General features: G+C 48.4%; 9 protein-coding genes across 9 annotated transcripts; 5 read left to right on the top strand and 4 right to left on the bottom strand.

Moving 5' to 3' along the window:
- Positions 1-638: 638 nt before the first annotated feature.
- Positions 639-2,123, top strand: GRF10 (Grf10p; the record flags this gene model as incomplete). Its single annotated transcript, XM_024858230.1, has 1 exon — positions 639-2,123. The coding sequence occupies one exon, from the start codon at positions 639-641 to the stop codon at positions 2,121-2,123; it is 1,485 nt and encodes a 494-aa protein (XP_024713636.1).
- Positions 2,124-2,349: 226 nt separating this feature from the next.
- Positions 2,350-3,453, top strand: C7M61_002870 (uncharacterized protein; the record flags this gene model as incomplete). The annotated part of the gene is made up of 1 exon (XM_024858229.1): positions 2,350-3,453. The coding sequence occupies one exon, from the start codon at positions 2,350-2,352 to the stop codon at positions 3,451-3,453; it is 1,104 nt and encodes a 367-aa protein (XP_024713635.1).
- An 83-nt stretch (positions 3,454-3,536) lies between these two features.
- C7M61_002869 (uncharacterized protein) lies at positions 3,537-7,322 on the bottom strand (the record flags this gene model as incomplete). The annotated part of the gene is made up of 3 exons (XM_024858228.1): positions 3,537-3,546; positions 3,617-4,857; positions 5,085-7,322. 3 exons carry the CDS (start codon positions 7,320-7,322, stop codon positions 3,537-3,539), a joined length of 3,489 nt encoding a protein of 1,162 aa, XP_024713634.1.
- A 1,087-nt stretch (positions 7,323-8,409) lies between these two features.
- On the top strand, positions 8,410-9,993 carry CCT3 (chaperonin-containing T-complex subunit; the record flags this gene model as incomplete). The annotated part of the gene is made up of 1 exon (XM_024858227.1): positions 8,410-9,993. The coding sequence occupies one exon, from the start codon at positions 8,410-8,412 to the stop codon at positions 9,991-9,993; it is 1,584 nt and encodes a 527-aa protein (XP_024713633.1).
- A 1,212-nt stretch (positions 9,994-11,205) lies between these two features.
- On the top strand, positions 11,206-13,917 carry C7M61_002867 (uncharacterized protein; the record flags this gene model as incomplete). Its single annotated transcript, XM_024858226.1, has 1 exon — positions 11,206-13,917. One exon carries the CDS (start codon positions 11,206-11,208, stop codon positions 13,915-13,917), a length of 2,712 nt encoding a protein of 903 aa, XP_024713632.1.
- Positions 13,918-14,261: 344 nt separating this feature from the next.
- C7M61_002866 (TFIIH complex serine/threonine-protein kinase subunit) lies at positions 14,262-15,248 on the top strand (the record flags this gene model as incomplete). The annotated part of the gene is made up of 1 exon (XM_024858225.1): positions 14,262-15,248. One exon carries the CDS (start codon positions 14,262-14,264, stop codon positions 15,246-15,248), a length of 987 nt encoding a protein of 328 aa, XP_024713631.1.
- A 98-nt stretch (positions 15,249-15,346) lies between these two features.
- On the bottom strand, positions 15,347-16,543 carry C7M61_002865 (uncharacterized protein; the record flags this gene model as incomplete). Its single annotated transcript, XM_024858224.1, has 1 exon — positions 15,347-16,543. The coding sequence occupies one exon, from the start codon at positions 16,541-16,543 to the stop codon at positions 15,347-15,349; it is 1,197 nt and encodes a 398-aa protein (XP_024713630.1).
- Positions 16,544-16,673: 130 nt separating this feature from the next.
- Positions 16,674-17,126, bottom strand: C7M61_002864 (uncharacterized protein; the record flags this gene model as incomplete). Its single annotated transcript, XM_024858223.1, has 1 exon — positions 16,674-17,126. The coding sequence occupies one exon, from the start codon at positions 17,124-17,126 to the stop codon at positions 16,674-16,676; it is 453 nt and encodes a 150-aa protein (XP_024713629.1).
- Positions 17,127-17,477: 351 nt separating this feature from the next.
- C7M61_002863 (uncharacterized protein) lies at positions 17,478-17,966 on the bottom strand (the record flags this gene model as incomplete). The annotated part of the gene is made up of 1 exon (XM_024858222.1): positions 17,478-17,966. One exon carries the CDS (start codon positions 17,964-17,966, stop codon positions 17,478-17,480), a length of 489 nt encoding a protein of 162 aa, XP_024713628.1.
- Between the last annotated feature and the right edge of the window lie 686 nt (positions 17,967-18,652).

Raw genomic sequence — 18,652 nt, 5'->3', positions numbered from 1 at the left:
CCGCTTTGGCGCCATGAGCATTGGCTAAGGGCCTGAGGAAAACTACGCATGGGAGACACACGGCGGCTAAAAGTGCCACAGGTCAGAATTGGTGTACGCAAAAAAAAAAAAAAAAAAAAATGTGATGAAGTATGCGTGGAGATGCATCTTGACGGCTTTTGTGTTGCTTTCTTGTGGAGGCAACATGCTTTAACGTGGAGGGAGACAAAATCAATGGCGATGGCGTGCTCGCCTCGGTTGCGAAGTAAAGCCACCAGCTCTCGGTCGAATAGTAGCCCTTTTCGGCTGGCAGTTTTGGGCAAATACAACCGGGAGCGGATCGACGTTTTGGTCTATATTTTATTCTTTTGATGCTCGCCCCACGCCGATCCCGCCCATTATGTCTTTTGTTGGCCCGCTTGTTTTTCCGTTTGTCCCTGGTTGTCTAGCGCCGTGGCTGGTGTTGATAAGCAGAGGAATGCAGAAGGGCGCAGGAGCGGCGCTCCAGATGCTCTACCGAACCAGAGCACTTCTCATGGCCTCCCGTCCTGCAGACAGGCACACCACCCGGGCCCTCTCCCACCTCCCGTTTTACCAACTTGCAAAAGTTCTTCCAACTTTCGAAGCAGACCTGCTAGTCGACCCCGCAGCACGCTCCCATGGCTGAAGAATCCGCCAACAAGCGCACCCGAGCCTCTGGCGAGGTTCTCGAGCTTCTCCTACGAGAGTTCGACAAGAACCAGAATCCTCTGCCTGACCAGCGCAAAGACATCAGCGAACGGACAAACATGTCTGAAAAAGCCGTCAGGATCTGGTTCCAGAATCGCCGGGCAAAGCTCCGCAAGTTCGAGCGCTTGGGTCGCCCCGTCAAGCCCTCCCATAATGGCAAGCCTGCCTCTTCCACGTTTTCCAACCTGGGCTCCAGCATCCACTCCTCCCGCTCCAACTCGTACACTAGCATCTCGGCGCTCCAGGCGCAGGCCCAGATCCCCGTCGAAGTTAATGAAAAGTACTGTTTTGTTGATTGTCTGTCGCTTTCTGTCGGCAGCTGGCAGCGGATCAAGAGCGGCTCCCACGATGTCAATCTTCCGCAGACCCTAGTCAACCTCGCCCCGTTCACACTCAACGCAGCCATGTCACAGGTGGATTTGATGGTGATTTTATCCCGCCGCAACCAGGAAATCAACTACTTTTTCCTGGCCGTGTCGAACAACACCAAGATCCTCTTTCGCATCTTTTATCCGCTTAGCTCCATCCTCCAGTGCCTGCTTTTGGACAACAACATCAACAAGGAGAGCAACGAGTTGCGGCTCAACCTATCCCGCAAGCCCCGTTTCTCCGTTTTTTTCTTCGAGTCGGCTAATTCAAACCTCAACCAGTGGTCCATCTGCGATGACTTCTCCGAAGCCCAACAGGTCTCCACCGCTTACTACGCTCCGGGCGGCACTTCCACACCCCACGTGTTAGTCGGTCCAAAGCATGCCTTGCTTTATCTCAAATCGCTCATCACAGAGCACAACCTTTCGCACCATCAGCAAGCCTCTGCATTCGATAGAGCCCACGCCGCTGGGCCTCTGCAAAACGGCACGCCTGACTTCCATCAGGCCGCCATGGCCAGTCAGCTATTTGACGAAGGTAAAGAGCACGGCGATTTGCAGATCAAGCACGAGCACTGGGAGCAACTCAGCGACCAAGCTCTGGCCACCGCCCTGGTGAGTGCCCGTCCACCATTCGAATCACACCCGCTGTTCCAGCATTTGGCGCATCAGAACCACGACGAAAGCATATTGACAGCGACGCCCGACTTTTTCAGTGCGGTGCAGACGCCTGGCTCTAATATCGCCTCGACAAACGCCAACACAGAAGAAGACGGCGTCATACCGAGCCCATCGCACAAGAAGGCGGCCGGCTCGCCGTATGCACAGTTAAGCAAGCTCCCGGATGATTACCAGACACAGCATGCCTTCAACGGCAACGACGGACATGGCAATGTCTACGGATTTGACCTGCACGAGGCACACAACGAAGACTTTCAGGCCAGCGATCTCCTTGTTCACAGTCCAGAACTTAACACCACCGAGACCCCAGGAGCGTCCGCGGCCAACCAGGTGGACACTTTCATTGACTACAACTCGCATTACTGATCTCCCTTTCACTGGAGCGCCACTCGTTCAAGCCTGCTGCGTTGAGTTTTATTATTTCTTGTCCCGCCGACGAGACGACCCATTTTCAGTTCTTCGTGACCTGCTGCTACCACGGGTCTTATGATTAAAGTAATTAGTGCAATTAAGTAGAGTTCGAAATTCAGTGGTTGCAAAATGCGTCTGGTGTGCACAAACACCAACATCGTTTCTCATGGTCCGTACTACCATGTCTTCTGCAAGCCTAGCACGGGGGTTCCTTCGAGGCTATTCTCGGCCTCCGATTCAGTCTGTGCTACCGAAGCAGAAAACTTTGAGCCGTCTTCTTTTCGATCATGACTCGCGCCTTGCATACAAAAAGGTGATGCCCATCTTCACCAACATTTATGAAAACCTCGAAACCCCCACAAATATAAGACTCCCCCATTATACAAAACATGACGACCTAATGACACTTCGTGCAGTTTTGCGTGACATCCGTGCATTGTCAAACGCCGTGAACAAAAATTTGGTGGATCTTGAAAATGAGTTGATCGAGCAGGCAGCTGAACTTGGAAACAACGATGCCATCGCCATGTTGGCGTTTGAGGCCATTGGATCCTCAGAAACTCTGCCGGAAGATTACGCTTATGCTAACAAGCTTATTAAAGAACTCCAAGATGCGAAGCATCCTCTCGTCTTCAAGTTAGCTGGAGACCTTGCATTTGCCAAAAATTATCACGAGCAGGCTGCTCAGTACTGGAATCAGTTTTTGGAGCTTGAAGATGACTCCCTAGTGGCCAGTCATGTGTACACGAGCTTGGGCTTGTTTTATTTCAACTTTGCAAAGCCCGAGCCTAATCTCGCCAAGGCTAGGGAATGCCTCGAGAAGGCCATCAAATTCGGTGAGCTAGATACCAGCATTATTAAGGCCCACTATTACCTAGGTCAGTTATACTCCATGACAGATCCAAAGCGTTCTCGATACCACCTCGAGATCAGTGCATCTAAGGGTCTCCAAGAGAGCTTTGCATCATTGGGCTTCCTTGAACTTAACGTCTTCGACAATCCACTGAAAGCTATCGAATGGTTCAAGCTCGGTGTCGAGGGAAATAATGATATTACTTGCCTCATTGGGCAATTCGACTCCCATGTCAAGACAGAAAACCTTCTGAAGGCCAAATCTATTCTTGCCAACCTAGCAGACCTAAAAAAGAAGCTTGACGCCTTAGCCAGGCAGCAGTTTCGGAATGTCCCTGAGGCTTTCAAAGGCCATGCCGAAACAAATTATGCATTGCTTGTGACCTTTTTTGATTCAAGAAAAGGTATCATTCACAAGCTTTCCCAGTTATAGAGCCGAGGATCTCTCGAAATTTAATTCAGAAGCATACTTGTCCCGTAAAGTCAATGGCTGTGTGTTGTTACGCACTGGCGGCCTCATGGGTACCTCATTTTCATCGTGTGTGACTTCCATTTGAGGTGCTTCGTCAGATTCCCTAAACCAGAAATGGCCACACGTTTGTAGAATATCAAAACGTTCTGATGGATCTACCACAAGTAGACTGCTGATCAAGTCCAATGCACTGTCACTAATATCGTCCCAGAAAGGAGAGTAGAAGGCGTACTTTCCTTCGATAATTTGGTCCCTCATATTAGGTGGCCCAAGCTCGTCACTGAAAGGTGGGAATCCACAGAGACAAACGTAGAGCAAAACGCCCGCCAGCCAGATATCAACTTTCGTCGAATAGTTTCGATTGTTATTCAAAACTTCTGGTGCAACGTAAGCGGGAGTACCGCAAAGTGTATTGGTGAACTTTAGCTCGCCGATGAACTTGGCCAATCCAAAGTCGGCAATCTTGACGCGTACGTCGTACTCGGTCTCGTCCCATGGGCCAGTAGCCACTTGTCTATTTGAATCTTTGGGAGTGATGTCTAGAAGGATATTCTCTGGTTTGATATCACGGTGAATGATGTTCCTTTCGTGGAGGTAGTGCAAACCAGAGAGAAGCTGCTTGAAGATCGCCTTTGTCTCGTCCTGTCGAAGCTTCTGCTTGTCTATAATGCGCTGGAAGAGCTCGCCGTTGTTGACCTTTTCAAGCACCAAGTACGTCGTTGAGGAAAAGGCATTGATTGGCTCCACGTAATGCGAGATAAACCTGACGATATTCGGATGGTTGATGGATAAAAGAAGGGCCATTTCTTGCTTGAGCTTAGCGTCCTCTTCGGAACTGCCTGGTCCTGAGGTCTTGCTGGGATGAAAGATCTTCACGGCAACGATGTCACCGGATGTTCTGTCTCTAGCCTCCTTAACAACAGCATAGTGTCCGCTTCCAAGCTGGTTTAAAAGAATGTAGTCGTCAAAAAAGGACTTTTGAACCAGGTTCTCCTGCTCGTCACTGAGGTACCTGAAGATGTATGAGCCGCTTTTGGCAAATGTGATCTTGTCGCCACTTCTCAAAAGCGCCGTAGAGCCTTTTCCTAAGACCTCGTTGTTCACTGAAGTCCCGTTTGAACTCATGTCCGTGAGTAGAAGATACTCCTTCTTGTTGTTACTAGATAACGAAAACTGGCAATGTTTGGAGGAAACGTCAGCGCCACCTAGACGGATATCACAGGCACTGCTTCGACCAACAACCACGCCTGCTGGTTTCCTAGGAACCATGATATGGGGAGATCGATCTATGATGCTGTAGAGTTTGGCGATACTCTCATACTTGTGGACGGGTTTTTTGAGGAGAGTGTCCTCCTGCGATAGATGCTACTGTTAGTGAATTTTCAAGATCATCTTGTTGAAGTAAAACATACGCGTTTCCGTGAGAGTGACATCGGTATATCAATTATGGATCAGAGAGCCCTCGCGTTGTTTATGTATGCTAGAGCAGACGTGCCGGCTATATGCACGGATATGATAATAGACCATTTGGCTGCGAATCAGCACCTGATGAAAATGGAGAAGAAACTGATCTGAGCTTAATTATTTCAAACAATTCTGAAAAGCAAATCGTTGACCTCTCTGTCGCTCAAACAGTCGAGGTTGTCCAGGAACCGCAGCCTCACCTCAGATGCCTCCACAGCGTTACTACGGAGCAGCTTAGCCGTTGAAACATCGAGAGTGCTTAACATATCGAGCGATTGTAGCACCTTTTTGTAGTTTCTGTTTTTCGAATTTGTGAAAAGGGCGTGGTCTTCGTTGAGCATGAGCGGACCAGCCAAATGACCCAAGAGACAGTCAAAGTCGGTCTTGAGCTGCTCCACACCATTGGCATTGAACTGGTTATTTGTAACCACGTACTCTTGGAAAATACGCGAGAAAGAGTCACAAACTTTGCTGGTGACGAAGAAGTAGTCTGCGTCAGGAAGTGAGCGCCTGAGGAATGACATGTATGCTGGAACGATGGTGATGAAGTTGGAAAGCAGTGTGGAAGGCTGGTTCTTATGGCTTTCATCGTCAATAACCCACACACCCGAGTTCACAAATTGCTTGAGTGCAGCACGGATCTCCTTTCTGAAAAATTCCTCGTATCTGGAAAATACCCTCTTGAGCATAGCCTGATACTCGTCGAGCGAGGAAGTAAAGATGGATTCGTCAGTGACAGTGCTGGTTGCAATGGACTTATAGAAGTTCCAAAGCTGAATAAACAAGAGCTCTCCACTCCATTCCTCCATATGCTGAATGATGAACTTCAATGAACAGTAAATACCAGTGAGCATTTCCAACCCCTTGAGGCCGTTGTTCACAACCACAGGTGTTGTTGTAGTGGCTTCCTGTTTAGCAGAGCCGGGGAGGAAGTTTGCTATGAGCTTGGAACTGAGAGACTCGTTGAACACTTTGAATGTGTTTTCTAATGCTTTGAGGTACTCGTCAAGGAACGTAAGCTGGATGTTCGACACGTACTTGAGCTGGTACTTCACAATACTGAGTGTCTTAAAATGGGTAGTCAAGTTGTCAAAAAGCTTCACCAACGCAAATGCAGAGTAGCTCGGTTTGAGCACGTTGTGGGCATTGGCAGACGAGGCGTCGTATTCGTAGTCAATGCTGAAGGCGTCGACGGCGCCGATAATATCAGAATCAAATCGCTTTTTCGCAAGCTGGAGTTCCAAGTTGAGCCAGTTGGTCACTACAGGGCTATCTTTCAGGGACGAGCCCATGAAGTTGTCGCCTGTAAGACCCAACCATTTTCTCTCTGGAGCTTTTTCAAAGCACTCGACATGTGGATTGTACTTGTAATTTATGCGGAGACGTTGGTCGAAAGAAGCCATTTCGAAGATCAAATGCGAGAGAACCCGGCCGTATTTCTCCAAGTCGGACAGATTGTCCTCCTCGTTAGCTTTCTCGATATGTGAATTGAGCAACTGCGTCATGCCAGTGATTTTTTCCCTAACAGGCACGAGAGCTGCTGTTATGACCTCGAACACGCCAACACGGCCGTGTTTCACGAAAACGTCGCCTAGGACCAACTCAATGGAGGAAAGGTAGTCCTCAAAGAACTTCTCAACGTAATTAAGGGCCCACTCAGGACGAGACATTCTGTTCGTTTCGGAGGCTTGCGAAAAGTGGTAGTTGAAACGAACCACAAATGGTTTCACTAGGCTCTCCAAGGCCCACCAAACGTTAGGGTAGTGAGGAACGGCAGAAATGGCCTGGAGGTCCACCAATTGACCAATTGTGGTGGTGATTTCTTTCATCGTAGAGGCAGGAACTGAAACCTGTTCCTTAGGCGAGAGCCACTTGATATCCTTAAGAAGAGCATCTAGCTTAGGCAAGAGCTGCTGTTTCCTATGGTTGATCACTTCCATGAGCTTGGCGTCTAGGAGCTCCCTGATATCAAACTGGTCGATTTCTTCAGCTCTTCTAGCACAATCCTTCAAATCGTCCAACCCCAAGGAGTCTCCTCTATCAAGAATGTCCTCTATCTCAGCCCCAAGAGCCAATGCTTCTCTCTGTGTTTCAATCTGTGCTTTCTCTCCAAGCAAGCCATCGTACCTGCTCTTCACGTCTTGTGTTCCATGTTCCAGTAAAAGCGACTTCAATTGGTCAGGACCTATGTTTTCTAGCTGAGCCAAAAGCCTGCTGGTAGACTCAGGTATGCTTTTGGAAGATCCGGTCTTTTTATCGTCCACCGCACTGCTGATTTTCAGAAGACGGTCATTGAGCTGCAGGATGTGGTCGTCGACATTTTGCAAGTCGTCTAGTGCCACAAAATGGGCATTTATGTATTCCATGCTGTGTTGCTGGTGGTAGTTGGAGAGATCAAGCGGCGGTGGTGTAGGGGTCTGGCAGGCAGGTAAAGGGAACCCCATCTACAAATTCAAGAAATCACTAAGATTCATTAAATAGAAAAGGACGTTGTTTAAGGGCGATTTGATGATTGAAAGTTCGATTATTGTTTGTCCTTTTTGTCTGTTGCTGTGGGATGGGGTACAACACTTGATGCGAGGAATGGTTGCAAACTCTTGACCCATTGTTTCACGACTCATGATTTGATGAATTTTATAAATCTTTAGAATTATCAAGAATAAAATAATTCTATTGGTCAATTATTGTAAATTCAGGATCTTGTTTTGTATTGAACTCGAAGTTTCCAGTGGGTATTCCGGTGTCCCTCGATCGAGAGTATAGTTGATGCTCTTACGAATCTTCAGTCGCAGCTTTTTCCTAAATGAAGCCATCCCAAGCGAAATCCTATAGTAGCCTGAATCATTCGACGTGAATTGTATTCGATGGAAGTGAAAGGCACATCTTGCATTTGAAGGGTTCAATTCTTACGGATCGAATTGGATCTCGAATTATGTTCAACTATCTGAATAACTCCGATATTGAATTGCCAACTACAGTGCATTTTGAGGTGCAAAACGCGCCTCTTCAACTCTTGCCTAGTCTTTACCTACTGTATCCCGCATTCGACCATCTCCGTATAGCCTTAGATCCACTCGACCCATTGAACAATTAAACAAATCTACCACAATTGACACCCCAAAACCGTTTGAACCCATCCTTTTCTTAAATCAGAAAATCACATCAAAACACTACCTTTCTCTTTTTTCCACACCTCCAATCACCACGGTGGACCACCTCACCTACCTACTCGCACCTGGCAGATTTCGCAGCCATTCCACCACAACCCCATAAAACCCCAATCAACATGAAAATGCAAAATCTCAAAATCCTCTCATATTCAAATCCCCACTGCCTCAAAATATATCTCCCCTCCCAAAAATTTCCCCAGTGACACTTGTCAAGTCCGGTCGTGCGTGCCCCAACATCGCCAACCATCTCTTTTTCTTCGCTCACTATAGATCCTCCACCATAATGCAAGCTCCAGTGGTGTATTTGAACGCCAACACGGAAAGACAGAGCGGTCGCCAGGCGCAGGTCAGCAACATCACTGCTGCCAAAGCCGTGGCCGACATTATCCGCACGTGTCTTGGTCCCAAGGCCATGCTTAAGATGTTGTTGGATCCCATGGGAGGAATCGTCTTGACCAACGACGGACACGCTATCTTGAGAGAGATCGACGTGAGTCACCCAGCTGCAAAGTCCATGATTGAGCTAAGTAGAACTCAGGACGAGGAGGTGGGCGACGGAACCACCACCGTGATCATTTTGGCTGGAGAGATTTTGGCCCAGACCTTCCCATATATCGAAAAGAACTTGCACCCTGTTGTGATCATCCAGGCGTTGAAGCAGGCGTTGAGCGACGCGTTGGAGATCATCCACTCCGTGTCTGTGCCTGTTGACATTGAGAACGACGAGGCCATGACCAAGTTGATCAAGGCTTCCATCGGTACCAAGTACGTGAACAAGTGGTCGGAAAAGATGTGCCAGTTGGCCTTGCAGGCCGTCAGAACCGTCAAGGTCGAGCAGGGCGACTACAAGGAGATCGACATCAAGAGATACGTGCGTGTGGAGAAGATCCCCGGTGGAGAGGTGACCGACTCGGAGGTGTTGGACGGCATCTTGTTGAACAAGGATGTCACCCACCCCAAGATGAAGAGACACATTGAGAACCCCCGTGTGATTCTCTTAGACTGCCCCTTGGAGTACAAGAAGGGTGAGTCGCAGACCAACATTGAGATCACCAAGGAGGAGGACTGGAACAGAATCTTGCAGATCGAGGAGGAGCAGGTCAAGTTGATCTGTGAGCAGCTCTTGGAGTTCAAGCCGGATGTTGTCATCACCGAGAAGGGTGTGTCCGACTTGGCCCAGCACTACTTGTTGAAGGGTGGAGTGACTGCCTTGAGAAGAGTGAAGAAGTCCGACAACAACAGAATTGCCCGTGCCACCGGTGCCACCATTGTCAACAGAATCGAGGACTTGAAGGAGTCCGATGTGGGTATCAATTGCGGTCTTTTCAAGGTCGAGCTCATTGGTGATGAGTACTACACTTACTTGGTCAAGTGCAAGCAGCCGCAGTCGTGCTCTGTGTTGTTGCGTGGTGCTTCCAAGGACATCTTGAACGAGATTGACAGAAACCTCGTGGACGCCATGTCTGTGGCACGTAATGTTATGTTCGAAGCTTCTCTTTCGCCAGGAGGAGGTGCTACTGAGATGGCTGTGAGTGTGAAGCTTGCAGAGAAGGCCAAGTCCATCGAAGGTGTTGCCCAATGGCCCTACCAGGCTGTGGCTGACGCTTTTGAAGTTATACCCAGAACGTTGGTGCAGAACTGCGGCGGTAACGCTATCAGAATCTTGTCCCAGTTGAGAGCCAAGCATGCTGAGGGTCAGCACACGTTTGGTATTGACGGCGAGAACGGTAAGGTTGTGGACATGAACGAGTACGGTATTTGGGAGCCTGAGGTGATCAAGCAGCAGTCGATCAAGACCGCTGTGGAGAGTGCGTGTCTTTTGTTGAGGGTGGACGATATTGTCAGCGGTGTTCGTCAGCAGCAGTGATGTATATATTATAGACGGAGACGTAATGCACTAACGGACGTATGGGGGTGTAGGCCAGGCGATGGCGATGTAGTTGTGAACATATGACAGAGAGTCTAAGAGTAGATAACGGCATTGAAGCAGGACAAAAGAATTAGACTCTACTTCAAGGCTCTTCCTTCAAGAATATTCTTTGGCCCATTTAAACGAGAAACAAGCAATTAGCCACTTTAATTATTCCAAAGAAGCATTTGGTTTTCACTTATTTTAAGAGAGCACTTGGTTTTTTTTTTTTTCTTTTTGCCAGATCCAGCAATCTGTCGTACGCTGGACCTTCTAGAAGCCTACCCCAAACCAGGTTCGTGAAAATCCCTAAGAACCCGCATGGTTCAGATAAAGTACATACGCCAGCAAACAAGGAACATTGTGCTTTTGCATACTTAGACGAAATCCAAAATCGAATCCACGGAGTTAAGTCGATAATTCACCTGTGCCTGCCGTTTCCGTGACAATCGCCCATATAGCCGAGGGGCAGCCTGGTGAGGTTTCCAGAACACGCAAAAACATTCTCTGTCTATATTTAGCCTTCTTCACGTCACAAGCCACACGGCTTTTCACAACAAGCGAAACAGGCGATTTTCACGATCCATCGGGATCAGCAAAACAAATTCACATTCCCAGCCTAGCAGTGCACCTAACACCAGCAATGCTGGATGCCTTGATGTCGTTCCCAAAACAGGCAGGTCTCCGATCTGTTTTTCGCAGCCATTCTGCCCATTGAAGAAGGGCCACCATAGGGCCACCATACAAGGGCATCCAAGCAGCCAGGGCAATCCTCTAGATCAATTGCTAAATAGCTTTTTTTCAATCCGCTTCTTTCCCCTGTCAACTCCCCTGCTGGGACCCTCCCAGATCAACCTTCCCCTTTGGGCGAAAACCCAAACAAGCAACTCTTCGCAGCGTATTGACAGTTGCACCGAATCAGGCAAACACGTCAGAAATAACCCCCAGCGAACAAAATCTGGCGCCAAAAGCACCCCTGTTTCGGAAGCAATCTGCGTCGCACAATGGCCGTTTCCCTCTGTGTGCTGAGTTTCACCGCACCCTAAACCCTCACAGTCTACCTGCCTGGCACCCGCTCCCGCGCAGTAGTATCTAGCCGTGCACCTTCAACTATCCACCTTCTCTTCCACCTCCATCCTCTTCCTCACCACCCCACATTCCCTTAATAACATGGCCGACCCACAGGTGCCGTTTTTGGCCAAGGCCAAGGTCTCCTGGTCTGGCGAGGAGGACGGCGACTTGGGTTTCCTCGAGAACGAGGTCATCAAGGTCTTCCACATTGTCGACGACCTGTGGTGGCAAGGGCTGCTTCTGAGAAACGGCAACGAGGGCATCTTCCCCAAGGACTTTGTCAATGTCGTTGTGGATCTGAGATCCAACAGCGCCGCCCCGACGCCGACGAGAAACGCCCGCTCCAGGGAAACAACCCCAGGCCCCAAGAGCTACACACCTACTAAGCTCAAAAAGGCTCCCTTTAGCCCTTCCACCACCCCGACCAAGTCCCCCTACCGCATGTCGCCGGCCTCCAAGCTGGCGCCCCAGCTAGACGAGTCTAGATACTACGACACTTCCTTTGACAGGAAGCCCAAATACGATACAAGCTTTGACCGCAAGCAGAAGTACGACACGAGCTACGACAGGAAACACGCCTCCTTCACGGCGCTGCACGGCAACAGCCCAGAGAGAAAGCTCTACTCCCAGTACGTCATGGGCCTGGGGCTCGATAAGCGCCATAGCATGGTGGAATTGGGTGCCCAGGACGACGACTTGTTGGAGCTGATCTCGTACAAGAAACAACAGCTTGAGAAGGAATTGATGAACTTGCGCCGTTTGGAGCGGTCCCACGTTCAGCTGAAGCAGCGCCGCAGCCAGCTGGTCGAGAGTTCGTTTGTTAGCGAGGATATCTTGTCGCTGAGACGCAACTACACATCCAAAGACGATCTCGGCGCCAAATTGGCGCTTTTGGACGAGCCCGAGCTCGTTGACGACGAAGACGAGCCTCCTCCTCCGCCTCCACCGCCAAAGCATAAAAGCCCAGCGCCCTTTGCGCCTGAAGATTTCCGAGCATCTGGTGCTTCTCAGCAAAACATGGACCAGTCGTGGAGGCAGCTGCAGAACGAGCAATTGAAGCTGTCGCTCAAGTCGTTGCAAAGCGACGTGCTCAATCTTTCTGAGCTCAGCGCCACGTCTGCTGGCTCTTTCATGAGGCACAAGTACGAGAAAGACATGAACGAGTCCGAGAACAGGATGAGCCGTATGAGCATTGCCGAGGACGAGGAGCCCAGCGACGTGATGAACTCGGTTTTCAGAGACAAAAAGTCCAAGCATCCCAAGATCTTCAAAATGTTGATGAAAAAGAAGCCCGAGCAGAACTTGATGGAACAGCGTCTTCAGCAGGACCAGCCCGATGACTGGCAGAGCGTTAAGGTGGACTTGAACAGAATGAACACTTTGATCACCCAAGACAAGCAGCTGCGGACCAAAAGAGCCGTACGTGAAGAACCAAATTTCATCGCAAGGCCTTTGGACTTTATCACCGACATCAATGAAAGCGAGACATTTGGCCCTGATCAGCATTTAGATCCACCCAAGGATATGAAGGTCAATTACCGCAAGGTGGCAGACTTTTCCGAACGATACTCTCATAGCTTCGACTTCAACGATTTGATTTCCGACATCAGCGTCAAGTTTGGCACCTGGAGGCCGAATGAAATCAGGGCTGTTCTCATGCACTTGTGCAAATTTCATATCATTGAGGAAAGCGAGCGGATTCTGCAAACAAAGCCCAAGTTGCAAGAGATCATGGCCAAGGGAGAAGCTACCATTTTCCAGCTCAACTATCTTTTCAAAAAACTCCTTGAAGCGTTGCGGATCCCAGCAGAGGTGGTACTTGGCTTTTGGAAAAAACCAAACGAGTTCTACCACAATGAGCAATACGTCATTAACCACTGCTGGCTCTCTGTAATGGTCGAGACGGATATGTATGGAAATGGCGTTTTCCGCGTCATTGATCTCATGTGCTTCAAAAATGGCCCAATTTGCAACAAGGAGGGTTTCAACGAGTTCTACTTCTTGGCAGAACCGCTTGATCTCGTTTCCACGCACATTCCTTCGGTGATTGAGTTGCAGCACGTCTGCCCTCCAGTCGATCTCAACATTGCCTATCATTTGCCCAGAACCTACTCGGGATGGACCAAAAACAGTCTTCTGTTTAAAAACTTCAACAATGCATTGACCCGGATCAGAGACTTAGAGTTTTTCGAAGCTGACATCAACCTTCCTGTCGATGTCGAGCTCTTCACCCTAATTAAAACGTCTAGGACCACTTCTAATGATTACACATTGTGTCAGGTCTATTGGAGCGGCAGCAAGCGAATTGCCAAAGTCAAGGCGGTCCTTCCAGACAAGGAAGAGGTTGGCGTCTTGCAGATTTTCGCCGGTCCCAAGGGTCTCCAGACACATTTTGACAACATTCACGAGTTGGCATGCGTGGTGCCACTTTATCATCAAGGCTCTCAGAAACCTTGCAAGTTCGTACCACGCTACCCCACTAACCAGGCACAAAATAACGATCTTTACATCAAGCATCCCCAGCTTAACAACATCAGTGTTGGCCACGCCTACAACTTTGAGATTGAAGCTCATCCGTCCATGGGACTCAACAGCGGGCTGGGTATCATGAACCAGGACTTCAAGCTTGTCATTGAATCACCGCTGGGCAAATACACCCGGTTGATGAAGGACGAGCCCCACAAGCCTTATGGTACGTTCCGCAGCAACATCAATTGCCAGGAGAACGGAACGTACCGTGCGTTGGTTATAGGCGACAGCGGCAACAGCTGGTATGTGTTTGCTCAATGGGAATGTGCTGGGTTGCATTAATAGCATTACAAAAATCATACATTCATAAACATAATACATGCTCCACAAGGGTCGAGGAAGTAGTGCCATAAATGATTTTAATAGAGATAAATAGTGATGCCAGTTGTGTATTGCATTATCTAGGGTAGGATTTCGCAGCCATATACCACACATCACCAATGACCAGTAGAATCATAACCCAACAATAAGACATTTAAAGTGAATTCATTCAAACACTTCAGCTCATTTCTCTTTTATTTCAAGAAAATTCCATAAAATTAAATGTACCTCCCTCTTCTCCATACCCTAGCTTCATCTCTAGACTTCGCGAATATCAAGCTACAACTCTAAACCTCCTACTCCTCATGTCTGCTACTCAAACCAAAGCCAAGGCAAAAGAGCAGGCCCGTTACTCCAAAGACAAGAAAGTCGGAGAAGGTACATATGCCGTCGTGTACGTCGGCAAGCAGGTGAAAAGCGGAAGACAGATCGCCATCAAGGAAATCAAGACAGGTCTCTTCAAAGATGGTCTAGACATGCTGGCTCTTCGAGAGGTGAAATACCTCCAGGAGCTCCGCCACAAGAACGTGATTGAGCTTATTGATGTGTTCATGTCGCTGGACAAAAACTTGAACTTGGTTCTTGAGTTCTTGCCTTGTGACTTGGAGGTGCTCATCAAGGACCAGAGCGTCGTGTTCAAATCGTCCGATATCAAGCTGTGGTTGCTCATGACGCTCCGAGGTATCCACCATTGCCACCGTAACTTTATCTTGCATCGAGACTTGAAGCCCAATAACCTTCTTTTGGCGCCAGACGGCCAGTTGAAGATTGCCGATTTTGGTTTGGCTCGAGCCTTTGGCAACCCAAACGAGGATTTGACTTCCAATGTGGTCACGCGGTGGTACAGAGCCCCTGAGCTCTTATTCGGCGCCAAACACTATACGGGAGCCGTCGATGTGTGGTCTGTGGGTATCATATTCGCTGAGCTCATGCTTCGAACACCATACCTTCCGGGCAAAGACGACTCCGATCAGCTTGATGTGACGTTTAAGGCATTGGGCACGCCTACTGAGCAAACGTGGCCGAATGTCTCCAGCTTACCGCTCTACAATGCATTGAGGGTCTACCCTCCTCCATCGAGACAAGAGCTCAGAAACAGATTCAGCGCTGCTACCGAGAAGGCTTTGGATTTGATGATTTCCATGACCCAGCTTGATCCTTCTAGACGGTGCACGCTGACACAGGCGCTTATGCACGAGTACTTCACCGAAATACCGTTGGCCACTGAACCTGAGGATCTTCCCACCAAGGGCGGCAAAGAGAACGGCGACAAGAGGCGAAAGCTCAATTGAGGTCTCTGTAACTACTATCATAGACCTATCTCAGAGAATCGTTCTCTGAACTAAGTAGGTGGCTCACGGCCGTCTATTCAGCACTTCGTGCCGTCTATCTATTTATAAAGCCCGGCGACATGCTCGGCAATGGCCCATGAAGAGGTGAGTCCAGGGCTCTCTATTCCCACAAGGTTCACAAACCCAGGGAATCCGTCTTCTTCCTTGATGTAAAAGTCAGCAAACTGCTTCTTATTGTCCGCCTGCGAAAGAAGCTTGGGTCTCACTCCCGAATAGGAGGATTGGAGCTGGTCAACGGTGATGCTGGGGAAGTACGTTGCAATGGATTTGGCAGCATCAGCAAGCCTCTCTTCTGAAACATTATAGTCGAGATCGTCTGCGCTTTCCACATCTACCCATTCAAGATCAGGGCCGAACCTCAATTGGCCTCCAAGATCGAAGGTCAAGTGAGTACCTAAACTAGAGGCATTGGGGTTAGGACATGGGTAGATGAGCTTGGAAGTGATCTTGCTGGTGGGGATTGGATTCTCCGGCGCATACGAGTAGTAGCTTCCTTTGGCAAAGTAGCTCTTGAAGTGACGCTCCTTTGGAAGCAACTTGTTGGCGATTTCTTGAGCATACAAGCCCGCCAGGTTGACGATGTTGTCTGCGGTGATCTCGAACTGCTCACCCAGGCCCTTCTCCGTGCACAACAATCTATACTGGGGAACGGAAGACTCAAATTCTATGTCGTCGACCTTTGTGTTGATTGCAACGGTACCTTCTTCATTCTCGAACTGTGTGTGGAAGAATAGCGTCAAGTCGTGAGCCAGAATGATACCTGTGGTTGGCGACTCCAAGGCACCTGCTTTGGCGCTGATCATGGGAAACTGGCTGGCTGCCTGTTTGGCAGAAACGAGCGAAACCGGAACCCCCAATGCGTCAGCGTTCTTGTGGAGCTTCTCGATGTACGCTTGTTCCTCTTCATTCTGAGCAACCACCCATTTCCCGCACTGGCTGTAGGGAACAATATGTGGATCTACCTTGTTGTAGATCAATTCCTTGCCTCTGATGCAAAACTTGGCTTTGAGCGAATCTGGCGGGTAGTAGAGCCCGGCGTGGATCACCTCGGAGTTTCTGCTGGTGGTTTCGAAGCCTAGCATATCGTGCTGCTCCAAAAGGGTGACACTGTTGCCGGGAACTTTTTGCAATTCAGCTGCTATCGCCGTTCCCACGACACCTCCGCCAATCACAACATGAGAAAAGTCGGCATTGAGGCGGCTGCTTAGGCAGAATCTTCTGGCTAGTTGAAGCATTGTGGTTGGAAATTCGCGCACAGTGGGGCTCTTATATGTGGGGTCCCGGAGCTACAAAATATGTCAAGCAGGACATGCATGATGTCAGAAAATTTACATAATTTCAGATTCTTTCAGTTTTGGGATTGATTCAAAGGGAGTCACGGGGAATGCACAATTTCGGATGATGATGGTTCATATACTGCTGCATTCGAAAGTACGAATCTGCTGCTCTCTCAGCGGCCTGGGCCCAGCTTTCTGGAGTATCGTTTATCGCATCATCATCATCATCATCTTGAGTCGAGTATCCTGTAAGAACATACAGAAATTCGGCATCACTGTCCAGTATACAATTGATGAAGGCATAAGCCTTTGCAACTCTTTCATTGTCCCTTTGATCCATCTCGAGCTCGTTAATATCCCTCAGGCTCACACCATCGATACTTTGCAAGTAGACCGTGTGGCCGTCGATTCTGAATATGAAAAAGGCGGTAGCGTTGTGGGTTTCAGCGCACGCTGGCAACACCGTTTTCAACTTGGCTGAGCTCGTGGCATATCGGTCCAAGCTGTATTTGAGTACTTCTGTTCTGTTTGTCTCCCGCATAGAAAGAGGGAACTGTACCGCCCACACAGCGCTGATTAGAAAGAGCCACAACATCTGGTTGGAGGAAGTGGCGCATAGAGAATTGAGCTGATAAGCGAAAAAGAAGCGAGGTGCAGATCCAGGTCTCGTGAACAGTTTTGACATAATTTTGCGCCATAGCTTTATTGTGCATATTTCGTCTGAAGAAGGCTATGTAATGTAGTTGAGTCATCTTGATCTTGAAGCTTTCGTATTCACACTCGACTTCTGCAAAACGAAGGGGCCCTGGAATCATATTGTGTAAGATCCTTCCAACACATAGAGCATGTGTGGATGTCACATCCTGTTGATGTAAACAAATCATTGCTCGAATTATAAAAACTCTCGAAATTCCGGGTTTCCGAGGTCGAGTTCGGACAACAACATGTCCACAATTTGCGCTGCCCTCAGCGCCCAGCTGTCTGGAGTATCGCTCACCACCTCGTCAGCATGTCTTGTAAAAGCAAATACGAATGAAGCACCACCATACCAGAGACAGCGCCGGAACCTATCCATCCTTCTGGCGAGTTCTGGATAGTCTTCTTTATTCTCCAAATCCACAGGAATGCCCATCTGGTCGACTATGCTGACGTTAACACCGGCAATACTTTCTAAATATACCTCGTGATGGCTGCCTGTGAAGTCGTAAGACGAAGTGGCGTTGTCAATTTTGGCACATCTTGGAATCATCTCCTTCAACCTTGCAGAGTTCATGGCATACTGGTCCACGGCGTACTTCACTGCAACGTCTCTGTCTTGTTCTAGCAAAGATCTGGGAATTTTAAATGCCCACACAGCGGTAATTAGAAAGAACCACAACATGGCGTAGGATAAAGTGGGAAGAGCATTGATGAGTGACAAAGAGGTGAGGAGAGGGTCTTGGCGGGTCTTGATGCCTGACCAAATTTGCAGTAATTTACGTTGTGTTGATGAGTAGGTACGACTGTGCAATCTGTATTTTGAGTCTATTGCAGACTTGATTGTAAGGGGTATTGTAATTTTTGGCTTTTTGTGCTTGGTATCCAAGTATGTGATACGGTCAGGGTGTGTTACTCAGACGCATTCACGATATGGCATTGATGGGGTTGTACGAGTTCAATTCCTCAATTTTGATGCGTTTTGCCGGTTTATAAAATAATCATTTATTGAAGAGAATTCAGTCATAAAAATCGACTTGTCTTTGCAGAGTCTTTGGGTGCTTCTTGTGTGCCTAGATAAACGGTAATTTGCAACTACTGCGAAAAGCAGGGAAAGTTGCACGAAAATGCGATTAAGACAAAAGTACAAACATGATTTTAATTGACAATGATAATTGATGGTAAATAGGGTTTTCCATTTAATCAGATGAATCAAACAAAAAAAAAAAATTGATAATTCTTTTAGATTCACGGAATTTGAACTGAACACAGCGATCACTGTCGCTACCTTGATTTCACTAACGTCGTAGAGCTGGGTGAACTAGTCAATTCACGATTCGCCAGATTGAACTTTTAATTTCAGTTATTGAA

Source organism: Candidozyma pseudohaemuli (genome assembly GCF_003013735.1).
Source record: "Candidozyma pseudohaemuli strain B12108 chromosome Unknown scaffold00006, whole genome shotgun sequence".
Taxonomy (NCBI): Eukaryota; Fungi; Ascomycota; class Pichiomycetes; order Serinales; family Metschnikowiaceae; genus Candidozyma; species Candidozyma pseudohaemuli.
Note: the sequence above shows the minus strand (reverse complement) of the source record. Positions and strands in the feature narration are given on the sequence as shown.